Raw genomic sequence first — 27,959 nt, 5'->3', positions numbered from 1 at the left:
GGGAGGGAAATCAAACAGAAAATTCGGCCTTTTCTCTACATATATATAATATACAGATATTAACACATTATTCCAGCAGTGGCTTCAGTCCGTGGGCTCTGAGAGATGGTGAAAACTCACTCGGGATAAACGCCTTCCTTCGGATTCTGAAGTCTGTCAGAACGGGGCAGGTAATGCTTTGTCCCTCGGGGCACAAACCTAAGCGGGTACTGTGCCCGGAGACAGACAGAAAGACAGAAAGAGAGAGTGAGCAGCCAGGAGAACAGAGAAGGCGGCGGGGACGGTGGGGTGAGGGGGCGGGAGAGCGCGGCGGCCAGCCGTGTCCACGCGGCCTCGTGCTCCGGGTTCTCCGAAGCTCTCTGCCTGAGCGAGTCCGTAAAGCTCCCCGTGAGGACAAGGCGACCCTTCTGCGCCCGGCCGTCAGGGAAGGCGGAGAAGAGCAGCGGGCTGTGCCAACGAGCGAAGTCACTTCCTTCCAAGCATGGCCTCTGCGCTTGCGGGTCCTGCAGACGAACCTCTTGCGGGTCGTGCGACCCCGGGCGTCTCCTGGGCCGCACCTCGGCTCCACCACGGCGCTCACCACGGTCCGTCGCCAAGTCTGAGCGTGTTTCTTTTTTGAGGGAACCTCTAGGATCAGCTCCCACTGCACAGCGCCGGGCGCCCCGCAGCAGCGTGCTCCGCGGGCCTGGCTGAGTGGCTGCTCCGGGGGGTGAGGGCCAGCATCTCGCGGGGGCGAGTGGGCCCCCCCGACTCCGGGGACGTGGGGGCCGCCTCCCCGACACGCACGCGGGGGTCAGAATGTTGATTTCAGGGTCAATCAGCTAAGGCAACCAGCCAATCACCACCAACTGGGTCTGCTTCTGGTGACTGATTCGGAACAAGAAGTGATTGGTTAAGACAGACGAGCTCGGCGGCGGCCCGGCAGCAGTCCGCGGGCTCCTCCTCCCCGGCGGCTCCTTCAGAAGATGTCGGGGCACGAGTCCCAGTCCTGCCGCTCCTTGCACTCCCAGTAGCCGCCCCGGTAGATGTGCGTCAGCTCCCGGGTCACCGGGTCCTTCCTGCGCTCGAACCACAGCGCCTTGTAGGGGTCGTGGGCCGCGCCTGTCGGGCAGGAGGCGGGGAGGCGGGATCAGGGCCGCGGGCGCCTCCCTCAACCGGGGCGCGGACACGCGGCGGGGCGCCCTTACCGTCCTCCGTGGCCCTCACGGCCTCGGCCTCGCGCCTCTTCCTTGCAAGCCGCTGCTTCTCCTCCAGGCGCTGCTTCTCCGCGTTCGCTTCGTCCCAGCGCCCGTTCTCCATCAGCCTCTGGTCGGGCCGCAGCCGGCTGTCGGTGGGCGCAGTGCCGGCCTCCCAGGCGTTGAGGGTCAGAGCCAGCTCGGAGAAGTAGTACATGTTCTCCGCGTTCTTCCTGCAGGGCAGGGGTCAGGAAGGGACGGGCAACGCCAGAGCCCAGAGCCCCGTGAGCCAGAGCACAGCTGAGCTCGCCCCAGGGATACAGCCCCAGGTGTCCACAGAGCCTGTCGGCGCGCCTAACTGAGACCGGGCGGGACCATCCCCTCCCCTCCCAGGGCCCCCTAGCTGGATTGTTTTCTGGGTGTGGGTTATGCTCAGTTGAAATTAGGAAGACTGAAACATTCTACTAAATAAAACCTCAAGCCTGTTTCCTTTTGCTTTTTTTTCACCACTTTCTGGGATAACCTTGGCTATCACTAAGGACTAAACATATTAAATGATGACAGCAGACAAACGGTCTCCGTCTTAATTATTTCCAACGTCCTGGACATTATCTCAGGAACCATCATATTGCCATAAGCCTTTAGGCCACAGGTGGTAGGCATCTTTATTCCTTAGCCGTTTCTGAACAGTTTTGCTCTAAATTACAGAAAAATATTCTTCTGAATCACAATCTGAAGGACCTCTGGGTGTGTGCATGCTCAGTTGCCAAGTCGTGTCTGACTCTGTGACCCCATGGACTGCAGCCTGCCAGGCTCCCCTGTCCACGGGATTTCCCAGGCAAGAAAACACTGGACTGAGTTGCCATTTCCTTGTCCACCAAAGGACCTTTAGGAGACACCAAATTATTTTTTGGCAGGTGTGGTCTGAGTCGTTTGAACTCTCCTGGGACAAAGCAGGCGACAACCCCACCCCACAGGGCCGCCTTGGGGTCCTCTGCAGGCGTCCACCATGGCGCTGGTCCGCGCAGACTGAAGCCGGAGGGCAGGGGAGGGGCCGGCGAGATACTCACGGTAAAGGGTTCCGCTTCCAGAGCAGCACCCTGCTCTCCTCCGCGTCGTGGCCGCGCTGCCGGGCGTCACCCCCGTTCTCCCCGGGGACCGGCTGCACTTTGAAGCAGTCCATTTTCTCATCCCACGTGCCCAGCAGCGCGAAGTGAACTCTCCCCGAGGCATCGGTCACCTCCCCCGTCACCTAGGGGTGGAGAGCAGGCTCGGGAGGGCTGCACAGAGGCCGCGCCCCGGACGCCCTGGCCCTGGGGCATATGCTGCTCGCACCCTGCTGCACAGACTCCGGGGACCGCTTGACTTACTCCGGGAGCGTGTGCCTGAACTGCTCAAAGGAACAGCGTCATGAATGGGAGCTTCGTCACCATTCGGTGGTACAGCGGTTTTTGTCCTACGATGTATGCAGAAGGGTCTGACCATACTGGGGATTACGTTGTGTTCTTCTCAGAAATCAGAGACCACAGACGGACCTCTTCACTCTCCCAACACAATCCCCGGCACAGTTCCGCCGCGGTGGTGACGGACGCCTGGCTTGACTTCACAGGGGCCTCGCTGCCGTGCCTGCTCCCTGCAGCCCTCCCCTCGGTCCTGCCGCAGCGTCCCCCATTCTCAGTCTCTCGTGGTTCTGTTGTTTGTTTGTTTGCCACCTTTGCTCAGTTTGCAGGATCTTAGTTCCCTGACCAGGGATCAAACCTGGGCCCACGGCAGTGAAAGCCCCCTCACCACTGGGCCAATTCTAATCTCTCACTGCTCTTGACTTTTACTTTCTAACTGTCTTTTGCTGAGGTTCTCCTTTACCGCTCCTTTTTTTGAACACACACACACCCGTCTGTGCCAGCTCCAAAGGAACAGACTTTCTACAGGACATACACTCGGTGAAAAACACTTTAATTCCAACTTCTCTTACCTTTCTCGCTACGTCCCGAGAGAAGTAGCTATAAGGAACAAATTTGAGATTGCACTTGTCTCCCGTCTTGTGATTCACAATGTCAATTTCACCAGACTATGAAAAGAAAAGAACCATGGATTGTTTTATTAAGACTGAATGACTTGGATATACGCTAAGCCCCACGCCTCATAATTTTGTTCTTTTCAGTCTTACGTTCTAGAGCTTGTACACTTAAGATTCAAGTCTCAGTCATTCTTGAGATGCTGTGAAATGCTTTTATCATCTTGGTATTCCTGGTTGGAATCAAGGCCAAATGACTTTAAAAAAAAAAAAACTGTGTGCCAAGTTAGGTGGCGTAATCCAACCTTCAGCACACACACTGACATTCACATAATAATCTACCTTCCCAAACCAGTCCTCCACTCAGTCTTCATGAACTCTGTGCTTAAATCAAAGGATTCTACTCACAGTCTCAAGACTACACGCGGTGGGCCTTTCTGTATTTTATTCATTTCATTCTCTCCTCCTTTCTATCTTGTGAACCCCAATCCACTCTTGAAGACTCAGCTTCATTCCCATACCTACTGTGAAGCCTCTCCCACTGCTCGGACAATATTCCCTCTTTTTTCCTAAGTTTACTGCAACCATTGTCTTAAGAGCAAATTGATAATTAATTAGATATTATCTTAGTACACCTCTTATGTGGGTCATTTTGTCAAATACTTTTCATCCTACACATATTTGTCAAAAGTCTCCAATGATAAAATAACTCTTGAGGGACAATGCCCCATCTGACTTGGTACCCCAGAGACCCTGCGCTCCACCCGGCAATAAATGTCTGATGTGTAATCACATGATGGAGGCTGGGAGCCGAGCTTACTACTTTCTTGGAGCCTTCCTGGTGCCTAACCCAGTCCTAGGAGAGCAGTCACCGAATGAATGCGGTGACCTGGTCATTTACAGGTGGGCATTTGTGGTACAGCACGTCAGCAGCTGGGAGTGTGGCTGCTGCCGGAGAGGAAGCCCTTCGGTAACAGACAGAGCAGGAGCAGCACTCTGGGTCCAGGTCCCGCGCCCTAAACCCTGCAGAGATGGACACGAGGGCGCTTCTGGGCTTCAGAAGCACGCAGAGGCCCCTTGCTCACCTGGTCAATCCACAGTTTGCCCACGATGATGTTGTGCACCGTTGTGGTCACTTTCTTCCAAGTGTAGTGGTGCCCAGTCGCATGGAAAATACAGTGGATGCTCCCTAGAAGCAGAGCGCGGCACACATTAAGCCCAACGCCAGAAAAGCAGCCCCGTGCTGGCTGGAAATAATGATGGGCTGATTTTATTCTATCAATATTTCTTACTTTTAAAAAGAAAACAGTACATCAGAAAGGACTTATAATCTTTACAAATGTTGAAAGTACTGAATCTTTCACTAGATTTTTAAACTTGTTCAATATGAATAAAATATAATTAACAATGATGAACACTAACAACTGGTACAACTTAACTGACAAATAGTATTCTGCAACAACAGAAATAAAAATGAAGCAAAACCCCAGTCTTCACTAACTGGGCCTGCCATACTAGCAGCAAAATTAACAAGAACAGGTCAAATCTATCCCAACATGAAAAAAAAATTGCCTTGTGGCAAAGAGCACGTTGGTGATCAGTACTGAGGACAAGCCCCATTGTGAGTCACTAGCTGTGTGACTTTAGGCAAGTCACCGGTCCGTATATGGGCCTTTAAAAAAAATAAGCCTTTAGCATTTTTTTTAAAAGTCTTTACTGCATCTTTTACAAAACCGCTTCTGCTTTACATGCTGGTCTTTTGGCCTCGAGGCATGTGGGATCGTAGCTGCCAGACCAGGACTGAAGCCGTACCCAGTGCACTGGAAAGCCGAGTTTCAGCCACTGGACCATTAGGGGGTCCCTACCTTTGAGCCTTAATAGATAAAAAAATAAAAACAAAGAGGAGTAGTGGATAGACCAAGGGCTCTAGAATCAGACAGAACTGGTTCACTGGCTCCACCACTCGTTAGCTGTGTAAGCCTGTGTCGTATAATAAAGAATTTGTCTGGTCTTTGTCCAACATTGAAACCCTTGCAATTTCCCAAGTGATAGTGTCTCTGTTACTCGTGAGGGCCCTGGAGGTGTCTGCCAGTGAGGTGCCTCAGCTGGGCCCCTGGACAGCAAAAGTGATCTGAATCAACTTCTTTGTAACTCTGGAAATTAACCAAAGACTTACAGTAATCCAAGAAGCATTTATTCAAGAAAAAGGGCTGAATCTCAGCAGCAAAATGAGCTGTGTGGCATTGTAACTTGTCCTACGACCCTCTCCCCAGCTCAGCAGAAGCCTTGGAAACCGGCAGCCTCACCGTCATGATAACCAGGAAGACCAGCTAGCAGGCCAGCAAACACCGGAGCGGGTAGAGCGGCATGAAGCCCCCCAGAACCCAGCTCCAAAGTACTGTCATTATCTGACCTGTCTGGTAGTCCCCTGTTAAGTCCCACTCACAGGGCTGATCTTTACTGGATCTGATTCAGCACCAGCTCACCTCAAAAAGCTTCTTTCCTGGGACAAGTATCAAAACAATCAGAGGCAATTATTTAACACAACAGCTGCCAGAAGTGGTGATAACAGTTGGAGCACTTGAAGAAATAATGGCCCCAAATTCCCCAGGTTTGACAAAAAACACTCATCTACACATCCGAGAAGTCCACTGAATGCCAAGCAGGATCAACTCAAAGAGTACCACGTACAAACCCACCATAATCAAATGAGAAAGAGTCAAAGAGAATCGTCCATGCCCTCAAGGAACAGAGGAGTGGCCGCAGCGCGAGCGAGCGAGAGGCCGAAGAGCCATGGGGCAGAGGCAGCAGCAGGACACAGCCGAGAGGCTGAAGGCCCTGTCCTGCAAAACCATCCTTCACAAACACAGGAGAATGCAAGACATTCCCAGAAAACAAAGCCAAAAGAATGCATCGTTAGCAGATCTCATCTTCAAGAAACATTCAAGGAAGTCCTTCAGGCTGAAATGAAAAGACACGAGACAGAAACTTAAATCTACCTCAAGAAATTAAGAGACCAGTAAGTGCTGAGTCACTCAGTCGTGTATGAGTCTTTGCAACCCCATGGACTGTCACCCGCCAGCCTCCTCTGTCCATGGAATTCTCCAGGCAGGAATACTGGAGTGGGTAGCTATTCCCTTCTCCAGGGGATCTTCCCAACCCAGGGATTGAACCTGGGTCTCCCGCATTACAGGCAGATTCTTCAATATCTGAGCCACCATTAAAAGACAATTATGTAAAGCAACAGTTATAAAACAATGTTGATGGAATTACAATGTACAGAAATGGTTTGTATGACAATAAAAGCACGAAGGAGGGAGAAGGTAACGGAGCCATACAAGGGCAAAGTTTTCCTATACTGTAGAAACTCCGCTGTATTAATCTGAACTAGGTTATTAGAAGGTTTTAATACCAGGGTAACCACAGCAAAAATATCTTTAAAAACCACAGTAAAAGAAATAACCAGGGAATTAAAATGGTAAACTGGAAAAATCCTATTTAATACAAAGAAGGAAGTAATGGACAAACAGAGGAACAAAAAAGACGTAAGATCTACAGAAACAAAATACTAAAACAGCAGATGTAAACCCTACCTAATCAATAAATATAGATGGATTAATCGCTCTAAGCAAAAAGTAGAAACTGGAAAAATGGATAAAATACAAAAGGAGGATTTTTTGACCCAAGTGCCGCTGGAGCAAATTCAAGGTACGTGGAGCCCAGCAGTCACTGCCACAGAGACCAACAAGCTGAGCACTGGCTCCGTTCAGTCTCAGGCTGTGACTCTCCTCAGGCTTGAGAACTCCAAGCTGTGAAAGAAGAGTCTTATTTAAGTGTACCTCTTTAAACTGCAAGCTGCCACTCAATTCCAAAGTGAGTGGATGAGTAGACTCGTATTTATCCTCTACCACAGTCTTCATGATTTTGCAAACATCAATTACATTTCCTAGAAGCGTTCTTTTTTCCAGATTGCAAGAACTCTAACCTTTTCAGTCTACTTCACAAGAAGACTCAGACTTCTGTCTGCCTCGTTTATAACCCTGTCTGTACTTCTTTCACCAGTGACGTCTATCGCTTAACAATTTACCCTCTGAGAGGTGAACATCCCTGAAAATGTGAAAATGACACTGCACAGTTCTCCTTCCAAGTCACGGATGAAAAATATTAAGTGCAGCCATCCTCGGGGCTAACGTCCGGAAACCCCTCTTTATACTCTGTACTCAGGTTCCTGTCACTATGTCAACTCTTCGTTCAATTTCTTGCATATTAACCATGAAGCAATAAAGTTAACACTTCAGTTTCACTTCCAACATCCTTGGGTTTTTTCCTCACATCCAGTTTGCACTGTGCCTGCTACACTGTGTGTTTTCTGAGGGAAAGCGGGTGGAGCCAGCAGAAAGCTGTCCTGCAACAGCCCAGCCCTGCAGCTCTGCCTCCTGAAAGACGAGCTCAGGCGCCTACTGCCAGCCGTCTCCAGGCTACTTGGTCTCTCGATCTGCTCTGGGTTTCTTTTCCTGCAGACCAGCACTCGCTCTTCAACACGTACAGGGTCAAACGTGGCTCCTCTCGCTGAACTCCAGGTTATTCAAGAGCCTGCTACACTTTCTGAATAACCTGAAGTCCAGACATGCTAACGCGGCATACTAGGATTCCTATTCCCAGGCCGGATCTTTTAGGTCTTGGTGCAGAATTAACTTGTAATCCAATAAGATCTTTTAAAACAAAGTTTCACCTTACCTGGAGTTTAGCTGTTACATAAATGATACCTAACCCCTCTGGTGGAGGGGGGGAGGGGCTACCAGGAAACCTATATAACCTTGCAGTCATAGGAGTTCTGATCTATGGAGAGAAACTGCCTGCTAGGGAATGAGAGGCAACACCACCAGTTTAAAGACAGAATTTTTAAAATGCAAGCTGAAATGTATATCCTAAAATAGTACTTAAAAGTAAAAGGAAGTGTCAAAGCGTTAGCCGCTCAGTCCTGTCCGACTCCCTATGGCCCGATGGACTTCTCAGCCCATGGGATCCTCCGGCAGGAACACTGGAGTGGGCCGCCATTCCTTCTCCAGATCTTCTGGCCCAAAGATCAAACCTGCTTCCCCTGCGCTGCAGGCGGTTTCTTCACCATCTGAGCCACCAGGGAAGCCCCCAAATAAAGATGCATTAGACGTAAGCTAAGAAGACAGAGAACCTGTGACTGAGTGTCCCTACAGAGTCTCTCAGCCCTCATTCACCCCGGAACCAGCGACCTCCTCCGTTCCACCAGAACGGCTTTCCTTCCCGGAGCACCAATCCTGACCCAGGCGCCGGCCTTACCGAGGGGCATAATGGAGAGGTATTTGCCGCGAAACTTGCTGGTAATCTTGATCTCCTGCCGCAGCGTCCAGCCGTTTCTGGACTCGGCATGGTGTGCAGCCGCGGGCGGATGGTGGCTCACCTGGAAGAGACCGGGAGCGCAAATGAACAGGCAGTCAGGAGAGGAGATGCTGCCTAGTCACGCCCCAGATTCCCGCTGGACGTCGCACGCCCACAGCAGGAGGTGAACACCGGGGCCTCCAGGGCTGAAGTCCTGAAGGAAAGGAAGGCAGTCTGGGGTGAGGGGCTTGGAATTTCTGCAAATACTAACACCCAGGTTGGGGAGCAACCCCCCGAACCCCCCCTTCCGGCAACAGGAAGCGTGCTACAGTCCTGAGGCTCCTTCACCTGCTCACAGAGGGATCGGTAGCCATTCTCCTCTAACCGGTCCAGCTCAAAGGTCTCCCCGAGGAGTGGGTTGAACGGCTTGCTGGTGCGGAAGACAGTGGTGGAGTAGGAGGACACGGTGAAAGCTGCAACATAACAGAGCTGTTCTAGAGAGTTCTCGCACGTGGCGGCCCGGTCCAACAGCTCGTGGTACTCCAGGTCTTCAGTGAGGCGCTGAAGCATGGACAAGGGCTCGTTAAAGTTCACCTGTCAGGAAAAGAGCAGATGTAAACGCCTTGCCTGCACAGCCACACCACACCATTTCTTCTTTTCTTTCTCCGCAGGTGGAGACACACACTGAGACGTCAAGACGATAAAGCAGATCCCTGGGGAGAGCAGCCTCTGCTCCATGGGGACGCTCTACGCCAAAGAACGCCCGTTCTCCATGCTGAGCTGCTCGCGTCTGGGGCTGGGCGATCTCCACCTGCACTGATTTGCTAGCTGAAAACTGAGACGGGAACCATGCCTCTTTTGTTCAGCACTGCATATCCAAGAGCCCCGGACGCCTGGCCCCAGGAGACTCATAAAACAGGCATCAAATGAGTCAATGAAAGGGGAAGGACGTGAGCACAGGGACACCCAGACAGGAGGCTGGGCACGTAACCCTTCTGAGGAGGAGAGGAAAGCTAGCAGAGTCCAGGAGCAGGCAGTCCTGACGGGGAGCACGCTACAGGGGCCAGCTTCCGCTCCACACCTGGCCATCACTGGACTCAATTCAGTGCCCCGTCAGGCCAGGTGCTGCCTTCTCTCAGGCTGCACAGCTGCATTCTGGACCGGGAGTGTTCACACCAGGGGCAGGGAAAGGGCTCTGCGTGCTCCTGTCTTCACGTTTAAGAGCCAACTTGAGGACACCAGACTACAGGATGAAGCGAGCGTGTGTCTGTGTGTGCCTCTCTCGGGAGAAGGTGTCCACGCACGCCACAGATTCATGGGTGCCAGGCCCTACACAACCCACTGGGGGCAGAGACGTGAGCAGAAGAGACTTTGTTCTCCCCACCCCAAAGAGTCAGCTTCTAGGTTGACTGTTTGGAACATATCATGACTTTCTATTTAAAAACTTATTATCAAAAGAGGTTAGGTTCCCAGGTTAGCCCATAACGCTGTTTAGTCAGCAGCACAGCTAAACAAGCCTGAAAACCAGCAGCTCAAGTTCTGAGTCCAGAGAAGAGAAGAAGGAAGGAAAAAACGCCCTTTGTACTGGATGAAGCTGACCGAAAGCGCCGTTTTGGTTACTGAAACAAGCAACAGTGACACTTTTCTTCCTAGACTCCCACCTCTTTTCCTGTCTTTTTCTGCACTTTTATCCAACCTTCTGCCCGCCACTCTCTGTGAGTCACATACTACCCTAATATTTACTGTCCTGCCAATTACGAAATATCTTGTAATTTCCACTATGACACTTAGAGAAACAAAGTTTAAAGGAAAAAAAAATCTACTTAAAATACCATCACCCAAATATAACTATCCTTAATAGTTTCATATTTTTTCTATGCATTTATATATTTTTTAAAAGGGCCTGTTTTTTCCCAAAAAATAAACCAAGCATTTTTCTGTGAAACTTTCCCAATGGGGAAGGACGATCTACCATGCCTCAACTAAAAGTCTTCAAGTACCACACTCCAGCGCCACCTTGTCCACGGAGAGGAGAGCGGTGTGATGAGAAAAGTGCACACGGAGGGAAAGCGGACGGGCAGAGCGTGAAGCCTCCAGGTCTTTCAAAAGCGAGCACTGATTAACTACGCAGACAAAACCTCTCAGGGGCTGAGCTGCAGCCGACGTGCAGTCACACTTCCATACGTTTTGGGCAAAGTGGGGCGGGGACGGCACATCCTCAGGTCATCACCACTCATCACATGCACGGCTCTGCCCCCGAGAGCTATGCCAAGACCCACAGCGTCCCCGAGAGCAGGCAGGCTTTCCCTCCTGGTCTTTTTTACCACTCAGAGGCCTCACGGGGGACAGAGAAATCTGAGACTTCGAAGTGGAAGGGAGCGGGCATTAGCGACACGGTTGATGGAGGGCAGGGCAGCGTAAGAGACAGCCCAGAGACAGCAGCAGGAAGCCCTCGGCAGGCTGCAGGGACCGAGGGACGCACGGGGTCACTGCACACAGAGGCAGGGGCCCGTGCAGGACCTGAGGCCTCTGGGCCCGTCCAGCGGGAGCGTGGCCCAGGAGGATGCAGCCGCGGGGAGCACCCTGGGGTGGCTCCCTCCTCCCGCCCACTCCAGACGCCTTCTAGGGCCTCGCCCGGGGCATCCGGGGCCGGCACAGCCCACAGACGAGGAAGAAACCGCCCAGGGGCTCAGCTCCTGTGACTCGGCACAGGCAGGTGAGGGGTGAGGGCCAGGCTGCAGCAGCACCAGCAGGAACCGAGGTGGACGGGGGCCACCTGGACGTGGATGCTCCTCTGAGCAGGAACTGAACTTCCACGGCGATGACTGGCCTTTCCAGCCCCCTTTCCTACCACTTCCTTAGGGCGCTGGGCTAAAAAAGTGGGGCTTCTTTTCAAGACCCCCGCCCCACCCTGTGAACCAATTCTTTTATGTTTCTCTGCACCGTGCCTACTCATGGCCCTTCTGGTCTGCAGAGGAGTCTTTTTCTACCAAAAGTCCTACACGCTTACAGACAAATCTATTTGTTTTCCAAGACTCACATTTGCTGAATGATATACACGTGCCAGGCCCTGCTATGCATCAGGGGTATGAAGGCTGGTAAGATGGTCTGGGCAGAGCGCTGTCCATGGGAGGCGGAACCACTCACTGCTCCATAGGCCCTGAGCGGCCAGGAGCCTCTGTCTCCGGACGGCGCGCGGGCAGAACCTGCAGCCCCCCACACTCCACTCTCCCCTTCGTCCACAGGCAGCGGAATCCCCAGTTCTCATATCAGCCACACCACCAAAAACAGAAGTCGTGATCTCCAGCTAGCTGAGGCCATGTAACTGAGCTCAGAGTAAATAAAGAGACTGAAGGGGATGGTTCGCGCAATTTGCAGGAAGCACCCCGAAAAGGCAGGCGTGCCGTCTCCTCTCCCCCTGAGGGCCAGGGCTGCAGCAGCCACCCAGAACCCAGGAACTGAGGCCACGGGGCAGCACGGGGCAGGGCCACGGGCCAGGGTGAGCCTGGTCACAGCAGCAGGAGCATCGACCAGAACCCGACCACCTGCTTCTGGACTCCAGCATGATGGTGACTGAAGCTCATATTTACAGGCCAGCTTTTTCTGTGAGAGGCCAGACTGTAAATATTTGGGCTGTGAGGGCCATATGGCCTCTGTCACACCTACTCAGTACTGCTGTTCTAGGAGGACAGCAGCCACAGACAATCGGTACGTGAATGAGCGTTTACTGTGTTCCAATAAAACCGCCAGGACACTGACATCTAAACTGTATATAATTTTCAGATAACAAAATATTAGCCTCTTTTTGACATTTTCCAACCATTTACAAATATGAAAACGATGCCTGGCTTGTGAGCTGTGCAGAGGGCAGCGAGATTTGCCCCAAGGCCACCGTCCGCTGACCCGTGGTCTAAACCAACATATTTTGGACTCGTTAAACTGAACCTATACCTAACTGAATCAGCCCCGGGCAGCTTGGCCGCCAGTAAATATTCGGGGAATGAAAGAGGAAGTGAAACCCACTGCCCAGAAATAAACGGGGGCACTTGCTGGAACATAGGGCTGAGACCACTCGCCCTGACGGGACGCCTGAGTGAAGGGGGCTGACGCAGGGCTCTGCAGTCAGCTCCTGAAGAACAGGCACCAGCCAGGGTAACAGCAGAGTGGCGAGGGCGGTGGGAGCTGAGGGAAGTGCAGGCAGAGAGAGTAGCATGGGCAGATGCCGCGGGGGGCAAACGGAGGAGCCGGTGCAGACCTGAGGTGGCTCCCCCCGTGGGCACACTGCCTGCACTTCCCTGGGGGGAGGGCAAGGCCCGAGGGAGCTGGGCTCCACTCAGAGCAGGGAGCAGCGAGCAAAGGATTCCCAGGGAAGCGGCGACAGGACGTTTGCAATCCTAAACCCATCCCCTTCTAAAGCACTCTGGACAGACAGGAAGTGGGCCTGATGGGAGGCAGGGACATCCTCCCCCGGAGATGGGCCCGGGCTTCCTGCCTGGAATCAACTGCCCTGCTTTGCGCTCCCCAAGCCTCTGTGCGTGCAGCACTGCCCACCAGACGGTCACAGAAAGCGATGTCCTCTACCTGTCTTCGCGCCTGTCTCTTGAACTACACGGTTCGTGAAAACGGAAACGATGCTGAATTTATCTCTGCACGGCCCCAGCACATCTGGCCTAGGAATCTGCTCATAAATCACTGCTTCTGAACAACGCATCTGATTCTCGCTGATCTGGAAGCATACCAGGAACCTAGCCGAAATCGAGGCCCCTGATCCTAGGCGATGGTCTATGATGGTACGGATAACACGGGTCACGCCGCAGGCGGCCGTGCGGGAGGGCAGGGCCGTCCCGGCAGCACCCCCGGGCCTGAGGGGCCCCGGCGTGTGAGACCCTCACCGGCATGGGGATCTTGGAGAGCTCTTTGCCGATGCAGTTCTTCATGATGCTCCACAGGTTTAGGCTGTAGTTTGGCTTGTAAGGTATCCGCGTCCGCTTCTCCTTCTTGGTCTCCTCCAGCTGGTGCTTGTACTAAGCGTAAACACAAAGATATTCAGGGACCCGCAGAGAACAGAAAACCCAGGATTTCTAGGCCTCCCTTCCCCCATGCTAAAAAACAAAAAGTCAGTGTCTCCTGTTCCTCTTCATGCTTTACAAGCACACCCTGGGAACACACTCACTCCGCCCCTGCTCATCACCCCAGGTGAGGTACCTGTTCATCGAGGCTGATGTCACTGCTGGCTCCGCTGATGTTGCTGCCGGTGCGTCTACACGGGCGGGAAACGGGGATGAGAATAAAGATCAGAACTAGACGGTGGTCCTCGCCACGTCTTCACAGAGCAGAACGCTAAGGACACTGCACAAACTTATTCACGAGTGGCCAAGAGACGACAGGTAGAAAAGCGTGCGTAGGAATAAGCGTCTCTGGAGAAGCTGCTCACGTAAAAACAGACGCTCTCCCAGGTACTTAGGGCAAAGAGTCCAGGCCTTGGGCAACAACCAGGATATCCCCACTGAAACACGTCCTGCCTTTCATGGCTGGGCCAGGGGAGGGCAGTCAAGCCGGACTCACTTGTGGCCCAAGTTCTCGGGCACAGTGATGATCTCAGGGGCATCAAAAAACTCGTTCTCGTCGTCTTCATCACTCAGGTCTCCTTTGCCAGAGCAGGACTGATCTGCCGGGAGGGGGACAAGCTGCGTTCGTTCACTTTGCTACATTTATTGAAACCTGGCAGGCAGACCTTCTAAACACGAACCACACACACGGGAACTAGGGCAGCAGGAGACACACAGGGCTGAATCCCTGCTCGCGTGAGACCCGGGGCTGCTCTGTCCGCCTTGCGAGGCCCCTGGCCGGTCGGACGCCCCCCGCCCCCCAGCCCCCCACCTTTGCCAGAGCCGGCGCCGCTGGCCGGTCAGACGCCCCCCACCCCAAGCCCCCGGAGCCCCCCACCTTTGCTGGAGCCAGCGCTGCTGGCCGGTCGGACGCCCCCCCGAGCCCCCCGGCCCCCCACCTTTGCCGGGGCCGGCGCCGGGCGCGCCTGCGGACAGCACCGTGGCCCCCCGGAAGGCCCTCTCCAGGTGGTTGTGCTGCTTTGCCAGCTGCTCCAGGGTCTCCTCCAGGCGGATGCGCTGGTCCCTCTCGTACTGCAGGGACTTCTGCCACTTCTTACTGTGGGTCTGGGCCAGCACGAGGAAATCTCTGCAGGCCTGTATGGAGACAAAGCGCTCGTGGGTCCCCTCAGCTCGACCAGTCAGAGTCCCCCCTGCCTCTGGACGCCCGCGGAGTAAGCTCACTCTGGGAGCCTGAGCCAGCGAAGCACAGTGAACGGCCTTCCCTGTCACGGCAGTGTCGGGGACAGCCAGCTCCGTGACACAACCAAGGTCCACGCAGGAAAGACACAGAAAACCGCCAGTGTGGCTGTCACGGTGGCTTAGTACTCTCCTGGTCGCGAGGACCACACGGGTGCCTGCTGAGCAGCAAACCCAGACCGGGGGCTGCTCGAGAGGAGGCCGGCTGACCCGGAGCGGAGAGAAGGCATGGGGCGCCGGGTGTGGCTTTCGACCCATTCCTGACCACACTCAAGCCGCCGCCCGCGGAGGAACTCAACGCCGACGGCACCTGAGCCTGATCCGCATCACCCGGAACACGAGGAACTTCCTTGGTTTCTATCTCGGTCCCTAAGAGAACCACAGACCTCAAAAAGCCAACGCCTATGTGACCTCGAGACAGAACACAAACCCGACCGCGCTCAGTCCCGCCCCAGGCTCCGCGTGGGTTGCAGACCCAGGCCAGACGGCTGGCTGCGGACGCACAGGGCCCCGGCGGCCCCGCCCCGCCACGGAGCCCCCGGCCGCGCACCCTTCTCAGACACGCAGATCTCCGCCAGATCTCCGCCGGACGGGGCCTGTGCTGTTCGCGCGGCCTAGGATGCCCTCCGCCCCCTTCCTCTACTTGGCTAAGCGCTCCTTATTCTTTGAGACCTATGGCAAAGTTACTTCTCCGTGACACCCCTTGCCCCCCAAGCCCAAAGGAGCCAGGCTCTCCTCTGCTACTGCAGCACTTGGCACATATTTCTATTTCTCAGCATCCACAGCATCCGATCGTGACTTTCTCTCCAGATGGATCGTGAGTGACTTGAAGATACCATTTATAGCTTATTCACATGCTTATCTCCAGCTCCTAACTTGGCTGCTTTGTACACAGTGGGAGTCCATAAAGTTTGCTTAATAAATAAATGGAGAAAGGAAGCAATGGAAGCTTAAAAGTCTAGACAATGTTAAAGAGAAACTAAAAGGTAAATAGAGTATCTGCTGCCATGGTTTCAACCCTGATCTATGGACTAAGGCCTATGGAGTCAGGAACTCCAGCTTTGTGCTCAGGGAACTGCAGATCAGACTACCCAACTGCCTACCAGAAAGCTCAAAGTAAGCTCAACATTAGCAGGCTCGCTTTCCGACTAGGCATCTTCTCGTTGGCAGAGAAGCAAGGGGCTTCCTGGATTCTGAGTCTTCCTCCCTCCCCAAGTCCAACGATCAGAGCCTACGGACTGTTCTTTGATACTGCTGGGATCTTCACACTTCTTTCCAAACTCTGTACTCGAGGCGGCACGGAGAACATACCCTGGGTCGTCACAGCTCTATCCCGCTGTCTAACTGGACTCTTTAGCAACTGACTGAACCGAGAAGCGCCTCGCCGTCCTCATCTGTGAAACAAGAATGACCACCGCAGCACTCTCACAACGTCGATCAACAGGAACAGGGAAAGCTCTCAGCAAGACCCGGCTCAGAGTCATCACTCAACAAGGCGATCGTGACTACAGTTACGCCTGCACCAAAGTCGGTCTCATCCCCTCCTAACCCACCCCTGCCAAGCCCATGTGGGATCTGCACACACAGTGTCCCCGCCCACCTGAGCGCCTCTTCAGCCTTCTCTCAGCTCCCTCCTCCACCAGAGAGGCTCCCCGAAGACGCTGGGCAGCTGGGCAGTGATGCACACCAGGGATGCGCGCCCTCATCCGCATCCCAAGACCAGCGACAACTTGGTCAGCAAGAGGAGACGGCATGCCGGGCACTGTGCCCACCTCTCGACACCCATGAGCTCATGAAAGCCTTTCCACACCCCAAGAGCAGGACCATCGCCACTTACAGAAAAGGAACTGGAGTCACAGAGGAAGGAGGCACCCCAAGCTATAGAGACGGTTAACTGGGGCCACTGGGCTCCTCGGCCCCGAATCAGGGGTGCCTTTTTTTCACAGGAAGACTCTCTCAGGTCTTCCAGCATTTAGTTGAAGTGTTACCTTCTCAAATCCTCCCGGTCTGAGCTTGACACCCCCAAGGATTATAGTACAGCAGCCTGTGCCCACATCTGTCGGGGCGCTCAGCACACTCCATAATCATCTGCTCAACTCTCGGCCCCTAAACAGAGAGTAATCTCCCCGAGGGCAGGGACCACGGCCATATCCTCTAGCACCGGGCCTAGAACACAGAAGGTGCTCAACCGTGTTCACTGAAGTAGAAAATGGATACACTAACACAGGGCCGAATTCACTCGCCTGCTTAGAGACTCGCTCTGGCAGCAAGAAAAGCTGTATCCTAAGCAAGCGGGCAGCTGAGCGAAACTCACGCGCTCTCCCTTGCACTGGCACGGCCCGTTTTGAGACGTGATGTGCTCGCAGCGCTTCTCAGGCCTTGCCACTATCCGCTAGGGAACAACACACGGATTGAAAACACGCCTTCCCAGCAGTGACCGGCTACAGAAGGGGCAAAGAGTGCGCTCTGGAGAACGGAGTGAGAGCGGACACAAGCTCTGGATACCTAGAACTCAGGGAAAAAGAATTCTCCCCAGGAACAAAGACAAGCATATTTTCAAGAAAAAAGTTCAAGATAAAGTTTCAGTTTTATGAGACATTTTTAAATCAAGAGGTGTTTTATGTAGCAAATATTTATCATAGTAGAAAAAAAATTGTCATGGGAGCTGCTGCTGCTGCTAAGTCACTTCAGCCGTGTCCAACTCTGTCCGACCCCATAGACAGCAGCCCACCAGGCTCCCCCATCCCTGGGATTCTCCAGGCAAGAACACTGGAGTGGGTTGCCATTTCCTTCTCCAATGCATCAAAGTGAAAAGTGAAAATGAAGTTGCTCAGTCGTGTCCGACTCTTCGCAACCCGTGGACTGCAGTCCACCAGGCTCCTCCGTCCATGGGATTTTCCAGGCAAGACTACTGGAGTGGGGTGCCATTGCCTTCTGCAGACTTGGATAAAAGGCAACAGACATTTGTCTCCTAAGCTGTTCTATTTCATACTACATTTATGTACTATTGATTAAACGCCCTGTACAATTCATGAGTTTTCCTGATCACAGGAGGACCAGAAAAGCAGGCACCGAGAGGTGGAAGAGTCTGGAAAGAGCACAGGACCGGACGTCAGAGACAAAGGTGCCCGCGCTGGAGCGTGGAACGCGGACTGGTGCTGCTGGGAGGTGCTGACCTGCCCCCAACCCCTAAATGGACAGAACAGCTTCCCTCTTCGCCTCTGTGTGAGTCAGAGCACGGAAGAGTGTTCAGTGTTTCAGAACAGGGCACGAAAATAGCTTCTATTATGGGGTTTTAAATGCAGGAAAGTAAAACTTCCCTTGGTCAGAGGAAAAGACTTTCGATCTCTGAGAGCCGCACGAACTAAACTAGTTCTAAACAGAAGCCTCATCATCACTTCTTCAACAGGGAAGAAATCTGGCCCTACTGAAGGCAGTGTGAAAGTAGCTTAGTTGTGTCCAGGTCTTTCCCACCCCGTGGGCTGAGTCCATGGAGCTCTCCAGGCCAGGACACTGGAGTGGGTTGCAATGCCCTCCTCCAGGGGATCTTCCCAACCCAGGTTTCCTGAATTGCAGGCAGATTCTTTACCAGCTGAGCCATACGGGAAGCCCAAGAATACTGGAGTGGGAAGCCTTTCCCTTCTCCAGGGGATCTTCCCGACCCAGGAATCAAACCGGGGTCTCCTGCATTGCAGGCAGATCCTTTACCAGCTGAGCTATCAGGAAGTGTTAAGTTCCTCCCATTTAAGTAGACAGGAAACAAAAGCACCACCGTGTAAGTCCTTTCTCACAGATTCTCACGTGCCTTGAGAACTATGCTCTCGTGTTCCTACCTGGAAGCTGACTAACACAACCTGCCAGGTGAGGGTCGGTCTCCAGCAGAGGAAGCGCGGCACTGTTTACAGACTGTGTACTCATTCCATACCTATCCCCACGTATCTGCCCCACATCACCAGGGCCAGTGGCGCTTTGGGTTTACCTGGAGCCCTGCCTCCAAGCAGCCGAAGCATCCCACAGACCCATGACAGTCACCCGAGCTACAAGTCACAAGGGGACAGAAGCTCTGGTCCCTTCTTTTGAAAAAAAGTGCCCAAGGTTGATTATGTCATCTCATCACCTGGAAGTGTGCTGAAGTATTAGTTGCTCACTTGTGTCTGACTATTTGCAATCCCATGGGCTGTAGCCCACCAGGCTCCTGTCCATGGGATTCTCCAGGCAAGAATACTGGAGTTGGTTGCTATTTCCTTCTCCAGGGATCTTCCGGACCCAGGGATCAAACCCGTGTCTCCTGCATTGCAGGCAGACTCTTTACCAGCTGAGCCACCAGGAAAGCTCTATCACCTAGAGCTCTCTCACCTCTCAAAGACTAAAGGTGAGACTCACCCAGATTCCAAGGTTCTCAGTAATACCTGACCCAGCCCCCCACTTACCACACTGCAGGCCAGCATGCACTAGCAAAGCAGGGGTCAGACTCCAACGGAAATCTCAAAGAACAGAAAGGTGGAAAGGACCCATGAAGATCTTTCAGTTCCAACAGATAGAGTTAAGAAAAACAGATAAGGAGGAAGGGAGGAAGAAAGAAAAACAAAGAAAGCGTGAAAGGAAAAGAGAGACAAAGAAAGAGTCGCAACCCCGAGAGGTGAAGGACTCGGCGTTTCCATCAGAGGCCCTGCTGGGGTAGAAGCCTGGCTGGGCAGCGCCCTCCTGATGGCTCGAGCAGGGCAGCGTGGAGGGTCATTCTATCCATCCACCCTATTCAGTTTCACGCAACAGACACTGAAACTCAAATCCCCTGAACAAGGAGGCAGGACCTGTGGTCTACACTTGGCCAATTACAGCCTTCCAGCATGTGGGGGGGGGGGGGCGGGGGGGCGTGGCCTTTCCCGCAGGGCGCTCACGTTGATCATGGCGTTGGACGTGATCCTGAAGAGTGTGGCACGCTCGTTGACCTGCTTGATCTTCTCGCTGCTCTCGGCCGGCAGCCGCAGGGCCTCCAGCTCGCTGAGCGAGCGCTGCAGTGCCGTGCCATGCTTGGCGATCAGGTCGTTGCAGGTACTCAGGTCCTCCACCTTGCTGGACAGGGTCCGCAGCGTGTTCTGCAGCTCCGTCTTGTCGGTCTGGGAAACGGACTCTTCGTCTCCTGACTCATCTGTGGGGCGAGAAGGGGAGCGATGGGACTCCAGGCCCAGGGCTGAGAGCCGGAACTCTCCCGGTCCACCCGCGGCGTGACCAGCCGGGCTCACCGCCGCCAGGGGGCTCTCCAGCACCGGTCCTCGGCCCCGCTAGGGCGGACACGGAGGCAGGTAACAATCGGCGTTTCTCCTGCTCCCGCTTTTCTAGTTTTATCAAGGTGTAACTGACGTACGATGCTGTTTTAAGTTTGAGGTGCACAGCACATACATCTATCGGGAAATGATTAAAGTAACTAACCTCCGTCACCTCATACAAACACAAAAGGAAGGCTTTTCCCTGCGATGACACTTTCAGGATCTGCTCTCTTGGCAACTTTCAAACACACGGCACAGCAGAGCTCATCACAGTCACGTGCTGTCCACGCCATCCCTAGTACTTACTTGCCTTCTAACTGGAGGCCCGCACCTTTGGACCGCCCTCATCCAACCCTCTCAGGGCCCACCCGAGGTTCTTCCTAAAGGTGCGGAGTCTCTGGCCCCACACCTAGAAAGGCTTTGATCCGGCTGGTGTGAGGCAAGGTCCAGGAATCTGTACTTCGCAAAGCTGCCTGAGTGATTCTGATGCACACTGAGGTCTGTGAACTAGTGACGAGAGGTCAGGGTGGAGAAGCTAAATGGCTCTGACGGTTGGGAATGAATTATTGAGCCTTTAACCATAGCGTGAGGGTCCCAAAACAGTCAATCTGACTGTGAATGCCAACCCACAATTATCTGTTGGGTGACTGGCAGGCCCCTGTATGTCCTGGGCTGAGTCGCAGCCCAGCCGTCTGTGAACCACACTCACATCCTCAAAGGGCACATGAATTCCTCTTTCCTACAGGAGGACTCAGGAACCTCACGATGAATTCATCCGACACTGAAGCCACCGCTGCATGGAAAGCCGTGCAAGGCCTTCTGTTAAACGCCTCCTGAATAACAAGTCACGGAGAGGCTGTGCCTGCCTCTCACTGGCAGGTTTGTCCTTAACGCTGTGTAACTGCACAGTTCTTTTCTAGCCACGTCACTTCCTCTGGGGGAGCTAAAATCGGCACTAAAATCAAAACAAAACAAACGAGGAAAGACCTGCCCTGTCTATATCTGCTAGACAGAGGGGCAGGGCCAGAGTCAGAATATAACCTGTGACGCAGAGATTTATAAAGCAGGAAACTTGGCTTTCATTGCTTAAGAGACATTAAACAGCATGGGGAACCACAAGAGATAAGAACAAGAGATGAACAGAAGTCAGCAGGTGAGCAGCACGGTCAGCTCTAAGCAAACAAGCTCAGTATGATGAAACTACCACTTTCCTTTAAGAAAAATCAAAACATAAGCAGACTGTGCTTTTTAGTGACACTATGGTAGCAAAATAAAGATTTTTCACAGAAAATATCACAAGTAATTTTTTCCCATGTGTCTCAGGCATGAAACAGCTCCGGCCGCCCGACCCAGGTGTCAGGCAGGGGTGAGGGACGGCTGGAGCTACTCTGCCCCAACCCGTGAGAGCAACCCCTCCATCAGGGCTCTCTGCCCACTGCCAGGGGGTTCACACATCATGCTTTGGCAGTCTACGGAGACTGCTGGTTTCAATTCAAGTAAACAACCAGTTAAGTAAGAAGATGTCAGGAGAAAAGGAAACAGTAAGGACAGAGCCAACCTGTGAGTTCATCGGTTTTGATGAATTGATCTGGCTTATCAATAAAATCAATAAATAAAAACTGATTTATCAATAAATCATCCTTTCTCAAGATTTTAAGGCAGTCAGTGAGCATTAAAAGGCAAAAGCTAACTGCCATGCTTCTAAGACAAGAGTTTCCCAATCTCAACCGCTCTGACATTTGGGGCCAGCTGCCTCTGGAGGGGTGGCCGGGGGGCTCTCCTGAACACTGGTGGGAGCTTCAGCAGCAGCCCTGGCCTCTGCTCCCACGTGTCAGGAACACTGCCCCCCTCAGTGGTAACAAGCCGTCTCCAGACATCACCAGACGTCCCCTGAGGGGCTGAACTGCCCGGCTGAAAACCAGCCCTCCAGGAGAGGTTCTGCCTGCCGGGCAGCCAGCGGACAGCTGGTAATTAGACGACAGTGGGGGCAAAGGAGAGCTGCGAGTGCGGGGGAGCGGAGCGTCCCCAGGGGCTCGCCCCACCTGACTCAGCCAGCATCTTCACCGCCTTGGCCTTGGCCAGCTCCAGGGCCGTGACCCAGCGCTGCCGCTCCACCTCCGAGCTCGCCTTCAGGTGGTAGGTCTGCGCGCCCCCGTTGGAGATGATGAAGTTGCAGGAGTCCTCCACCGTGATGTTGGCCGTGGCGAGGTTGATGGTGCCGCGGCAGGTGTGCCGCATCTCTGCCTTGGACCTGCAAGAGCGAGCCAGACAGCTGAGCGGACGCAACCGCGTCCCAGCCTTTCAGACATGCCGCAGTCTCAGCAGGCAGCAAGTTCCAATACGCCCCTCGCACGGCTCCCTCCAATTAGAAAGCCAATCAGCAGGGACTCCCCTTCTGAGCCTGAGCGAGTTCTGAGTTGGAGTTTACTGCTCCGCTCTCCCCCTCACCCTGAGCTTTGGGAAAACAGGCTTCACTGAAGGCGAACTACAGACAGCATTAACCCAGCAATTTTAAGTGTACAATTTAGTGAGTTTGGACAAATGTAAGCAATTGTGCAACCACCTCCACAGTCAAGATGGAGAACACTTCCATCACCCCCCAGAGTCCTCTCAGGCCCCTTTGCAGTCAGGAGCTACCTTTCATTTAGCAAGATACAATTATCAAAGGGTGCTTTATAAATTCATGCAACCAAATTCTGTATAATAATCTCATTCTCTAAGAGAAAGAAGGAGTTCTCTGGCGGGCCAACGGTTAAGACGCTGTGTTCCCAGGGCAGGGGGCACGGGTTACATCCCACATGCCACGTGGTGTGGCCAAAAAAAAAAAGAAGTTAAAAGAATAACTCCATTTTACAAATATTGAACAATCCACTCCCCCAGTCCACTATAACTCAGCCCCAGTGAGAACTGTCATATCACTCTTAAAACCATCTTGCAGACATGTAAGGCACACTTAGATGTTTAGAGTATTAAATATTCCATGTGTGCTTAGCTGCTAAGTGGTATCTGACTCTCTGCGACCACATGGGCTGTAGGCCGCCAGGCTCTTCTGTCCACAGGATGATCCCCCAGGTGAGAATACTGGAGTGGGTTACCATTCCCTTCTCCAGAGGATCATCCCAACCCAGGGATCGAACCGCATCTCCCACACTGGCAGGCAGATTCTTTACCACTGAGCCACCAGGGAAGCCGTTAAATACTGACTACAGCTTAAATGATATGAAAGAGGAGTCACTAGCTGTCCGTGGCAGTGAAGAAAGAATATTCATTAAAAGAGCACGGGGTGGTATAATCTTTCAGGAATATATTCTTTCCTAAGGTCCACTGATCTCTATTGGTGGGAACTCCTAAGCCACCCTATTAATAGCTAGGAGAAATTCAGCAAATCTCTTCTCAGAGGACTGGGTGTAAAAATTTTCTTTATTGCTACTGACTGACAGCTCTATTAATAGGCTAACTCTTGAACCTTACAGCCCTGCTTGGTGACAACAAGCTACAAGAGACTTGGCATGAAACAGAGCTGCCAGCGCAGCCGAGTGTACAGGGCGACCTGCACTCATTTCCCGGCCACCCGCCGACCTACCCAGGGGACCTGTATGTTGAGACTGCAGTTTTCCCTGACCAACTTGGAACAGAAAGAGGTCAAAGTCCTTTGCCAACTGCCAGCGTGCAAAACAGGGCCGTCTCTCTTTCACGAGTGCCAAGCGGCCAAACACACCTGGCACATCCCAAATTCCTGCGTGCCGGAAACGATGACACTCGCTCCATCTCTAGAAACCAAGACTGGGGTAGGTTTGAGAAAGCCTGTTTGCTGTGCTTAGGAAGACAGCTTGGCTATTGTTCGGTTTGTCACATGAAACTGGTTTTTCCTCCTCAGATGCACAGACTAGAAGCCTGGGATCGCCGGTGGGGAGGGCCGGCGTCTCAATAAACCAGGCCATTTTCCACCTCCCGCACCTGCCATGCTGTTACGTGACCCCTGCTCTTTCGACTCCTCGTCCCCTCCCCCACCCCGTGCTGCAGTTACTTTATGCTCACCCTCACTTTCTACTCCAAAGGTGCAACTCGGACCTTCTGCCACATCCCTCAAATGCGCTGAGCTTTTCCACAGGCCGCTTCCTAGGAATCTCCTCTGCTCAGGTCATGTCCATCAACTAAAAAAGTTTCCTGAATCATACAGTCTACAGTACTTGTAAAAATACCAAAGGACTCTGGAAGTTCGGGCAGGCTTGACTCTAGAGCTCTTGGGCTCGAGCAGATACCCCTCTGCTTATAAACGATTAGTGCATAAGTATTTCAAAAGACATGCTTTTCAGGGTGCAAGAGGAGTTCTTCAGGCACCACAGTATTAGGTGGTGTTCTTCCCGGAAAAGGCCAGCCAAAATAGTAGCTCCATCTCTAGAAGCTAGCCAAGAAAACCAACACCACGGGCTTGTCACTGTGTGTCTGGGAGAGCTGGGATTCTACATGTGGTGTTAAGTAACAGGACAGCTGTGTAACTTTGTATGTAACGAAGAACAGGATAGGTAAAAAGAAGGCTTGCCAAAGCCTATTAGGACAGTTCATCAGAGGATGGGTTTAGGAAGCACTTGGTTAAAAACAAAACCGTATTTTGTAAAAGGCATATACAGGAGATGGTTTTGGAGGCATAAAAAGCAGGAGCCAAGATGACTTGGCTAAATGAACCCTAAGAACATGGGGATCCAAAGAACCAGTTTGGAAGAATACCAACTGGTTGACAGAAAGGACTTCAATGTGATTTTGAGGGTAGCGTGTAGACTTGATAATTCCGAATGCTGTTCCTTGGTTGGTTTGTGGGTGGAACGGTCTTGGCTGGCAAGGACAGGCCCGTGGCATATTTCCCAATACATGGTTTGGTATGTTTGGGAAGGCGTTCTAGCTGTAGTCAGACAGGTACCACTAGCTCTTGTAGGAGAGAAATTAAAAGTGGTTACAAGTACTTAAGAGATAACAACATATACGTTATTACTGTCCAACCAAGATCAATATTGACCAAGACAGGTACTGATTAAAGACAAAACTGGGCTGGAAAGTGGATCTGATTAAAACCTTGCATGAGGAAAAATGACCACACATTAAGGCTCTCAGCTGATACACAACTATTAAAAAATGGGGAATCAGTGTTAATACTGACTTATAAGCCAGGCTAGGATATGAATCAGTTAACATTACAATGATGGTCAATGTAACAGGAAAATATGAACTTGAGCAGGGGAAAAACTCTGGAACAAACGAAAACTTTACATTTGTGATTTAACCTTAAACTGATAGTCCCGGACGAATAATTAAAACGGAAAATTAAAAACGAAAATCAATTCTGAATAATTCAAATGATACACATAGACGTTCACGATTAATGTCACTTAAGCAGTGAGGCTGCACTAAGGCGTTTTCTACCGTGTTAGAGACCAGGTAAGAATGTGCTCCTACTTCCACAACCTCCAACTCCAGTCTTCAATTCCTTTCAAGATTCTTTAAGAGTCAAGACAATGAAGTTGAGGGAAAAGAGATTCCTTCACCCAAACTGTCCCAGTGGCAAAGCGACTCCTGGCAGAGGGCAAGAAATACAGTCTTAACAACAATCTTTCGGGTCTCAAATAGAATGGTCTTTATAAAAAGACTTCACTTAGATTTTCCACTATATTAAACAAAATCTTCCTTAAAGACTTCTATACATTTTGTATAACACACACAGAGTGTCTTATCTATAAACTTGCTGTAGACAAGTAGTTCTCTCTTTATCTGACTGATTCACGTAACACTAACCTGGGTTTTAGGCTGTGCTGGTATGAAAAGAACTAGTTTCAAATCCTGACTCAAGACCTTGGGAAAGCTGCCCACGCTGTCTCCGTTTCCTCACTGGTAAGGTGGGAGATCTCCTAACTTCCAGGTTGCCGTTGGGAGTCAAATACTGGACATAACACACCTGTCCAAACTGTCTAGCACTCAGGAAATGTTTGTCTTGTCCCCAGATCCAGTATCCCAACCTATCTATCTATAGTAATGCTCGTAGCCAAAAGCATGCTATGTTATGGCAAGACTGTGAGTCACCACAAGCGTGTATTAAACGTCCCAACACAAGCGCAGCTAACAGGAGTCAAACAAAAGACGTGGACTCTTCTTTTGAGGAAACTTGGACCGAACTAACCGGCTGGCCCCCAGCAATCCCGGCTGGAACACTTAATGATCTCCCCTCGGGAGGGCGCGGGGGCGGACGCAACGACCAGAAACCCTGGAGGGCGCGTCTCCGTGGTGGGCTGTGCAAAGGCGAGAGCTGAGGCGAATCTGGAGGAGATAAGGCCTGGGGACAGACCCCGAGGCCACCCTGTGCGTGGCGTCCTTGTGCCTGAACGTGGAGGGAGCAACGGCGGGAACGTCAAGGGCCGCTGATAACCCTGAGTTCTGGAGCCGGGGCACAGAAAACCAAGCCTCGGGACTCTTGACAGCAAGTTCCCCGGGAGCGGTGCCCGGGTTCTGCCCCCTAAGCACCGACACCGGCGCCCTCCCTGCGGACTCTTCACGGCACCGAGGCGCGGCTGGGGACACAACTCAAGAGGAGAAGCGATGCTCCCGGGACAACTGGCGGGGCCGGGGGCCGGGGGGCACCGAGGGCGGGGCACGCGGGCGGCGCCGTACGTCCCGGCGCGCCCACTCTCGCGAGGGTGGGCTTGTGTGGCGGCCGGCGGGGGGACGCGCCCCGGAAGCAGTTACCTGTAGTAGCTGAGGAGCCCGTTGCTCAGCACGAACCACCGCCGCTGGTAGCCTTTGATGTAATTGGTCCATTTGAAGAGCCAGCCCTCGCGAGCCGAGCCCGAGCCCCCGGCGCCCGAGCCGCCAGAGCCCCCCGCCGGCGGCGCGGGAGCCGGGCCCGCCGCCGCCACGGCTCCGGCCCCAGGGCCCGGGCCGCTCGCCGCCACCGAGGCCGCCGCGCCCGGCACGAGCCCGGAGCCCGGCCCGGAGTCTCCGCGGCCGCCGGCGCCTCCACCTCCCACCCCGGGGGGACCGGCGCCGCCGCCGCCCGGGGCCGCCATGGTGGCCGGGCCCGGGCCCAGCGCTCCTCTGAGCTCCGTCGCCGCCATGAACCGCCGCCGCCCGCTGATACACGACCGGAACCGCCTACGAGAGCCGCCGTCGCCGCCTGGAGGGCCCCAGTCGGCGAGCGCCTCAGCCGCCGCCGCGCAGCGTCCCCGCCCCGCCAGGCCGGCCACGGGGAGGAAGAAAGTCGATTGGTGCCTCCGAGTGTCACTTGCGCAGGGCCCCTAGGCCATTGGCATTTCTCTGGGACCTGTCATGCCACAGCGCCCAGTGAGCGTCGGAGGAGGGACGCTTCCGCCAGGCCCGCCGCCGATTGGTGCAGGTGAAGGCCAATCAGACTCAGGTCAAGCTCATTGGCGCTTTCCCGAAGTCTCCGGCGCTCGGGGAGGACTCGAGAATGCAGACCGCCCAGCCCGTGTAGCTGTCGATTGGCCAATATTTCTGCCACTCATTCACAATGTGCACTCGTCACCGCCACGTCACCTCCTCCCATGAGTCGTCTCCGCGGCCCTCTTCCGCCCTTACGGATTGGTGGTTGATATCAGCTACTCAACCTTTACTACCATTCACTGAACGCGTTGAGGGAAAAGGGGCGGAGTCTACGCGTCACATCTTCACTCTCATTTATTATTGGTTGGAGTGGATGTCACACCCAAGGCGGCGAAGAGCCGGGGCGGTGATTGGAGGCGATTGGTTCCTGGAATTGTCTGTGAACGCTGGAGCGTGACACTTCTGACCAATGAAAGAGACCGATTGAGAGATTGGGCGGGGCAGGCCAGGGCAGCCA

General features: G+C 53.3%; 1 protein-coding gene across 1 annotated transcript; it reads right to left on the bottom strand.

The window, feature by feature from the left end:
* Positions 1 to 25: 25 nt before the first annotated feature.
* OSBP (oxysterol binding protein) lies at positions 26 to 27,959 on the bottom strand. Its single transcript, XM_027562225.1, has 14 exons — positions 26,849 to 27,959; positions 22,159 to 22,367; positions 19,748 to 19,998; positions 14,552 to 14,747; positions 14,110 to 14,212; positions 13,750 to 13,804; positions 13,437 to 13,568; positions 8,893 to 9,138; positions 8,506 to 8,626; positions 4,275 to 4,378; positions 3,148 to 3,243; positions 2,246 to 2,427; positions 1,188 to 1,408; positions 26 to 1,101 (listed from the first exon to the last, which is right to left on the bottom strand). Exons 1-14 carry the CDS (start codon positions 27,214 to 27,216, stop codon positions 959 to 961), a joined length of 2,427 nt encoding a protein of 808 aa, XP_027418026.1. The 5' UTR covers positions 27,217 to 27,959; the 3' UTR covers positions 26 to 958.

This window comes from Bos indicus x Bos taurus, chromosome 15 (assembly GCF_003369695.1).
Source record: "Bos indicus x Bos taurus breed Angus x Brahman F1 hybrid chromosome 15, Bos_hybrid_MaternalHap_v2.0, whole genome shotgun sequence".
Classification (NCBI taxonomy): Eukaryota; Metazoa; Chordata; class Mammalia; order Artiodactyla; family Bovidae; genus Bos; species Bos indicus x Bos taurus.
Note: the sequence above shows the minus strand (reverse complement) of the source record. Positions and strands in the feature narration are given on the sequence as shown.

Coding starts and splice junctions, on each gene's coding strand:
- OSBP (XM_027562225.1), bottom strand. CDS start 27,216: ATGGCGGCGACGGAGCTCAGAGGAGCGCTGGGCCCGGGCCCGGCCACC. Junction 9,139..13,436: donor TCTCCAAGATCCCCATGCCG/GTGAGGGTCTCA, acceptor TTTTCCTGACAG/GTGAACTTTAACGAGCCCTT. Junction 3,244..4,274: donor GCAAACTGTGGATTGACCAG/GTGAGCAAGGGG, acceptor TTCTTTTCATAG/TCTGGTGAAATTGACATTGT.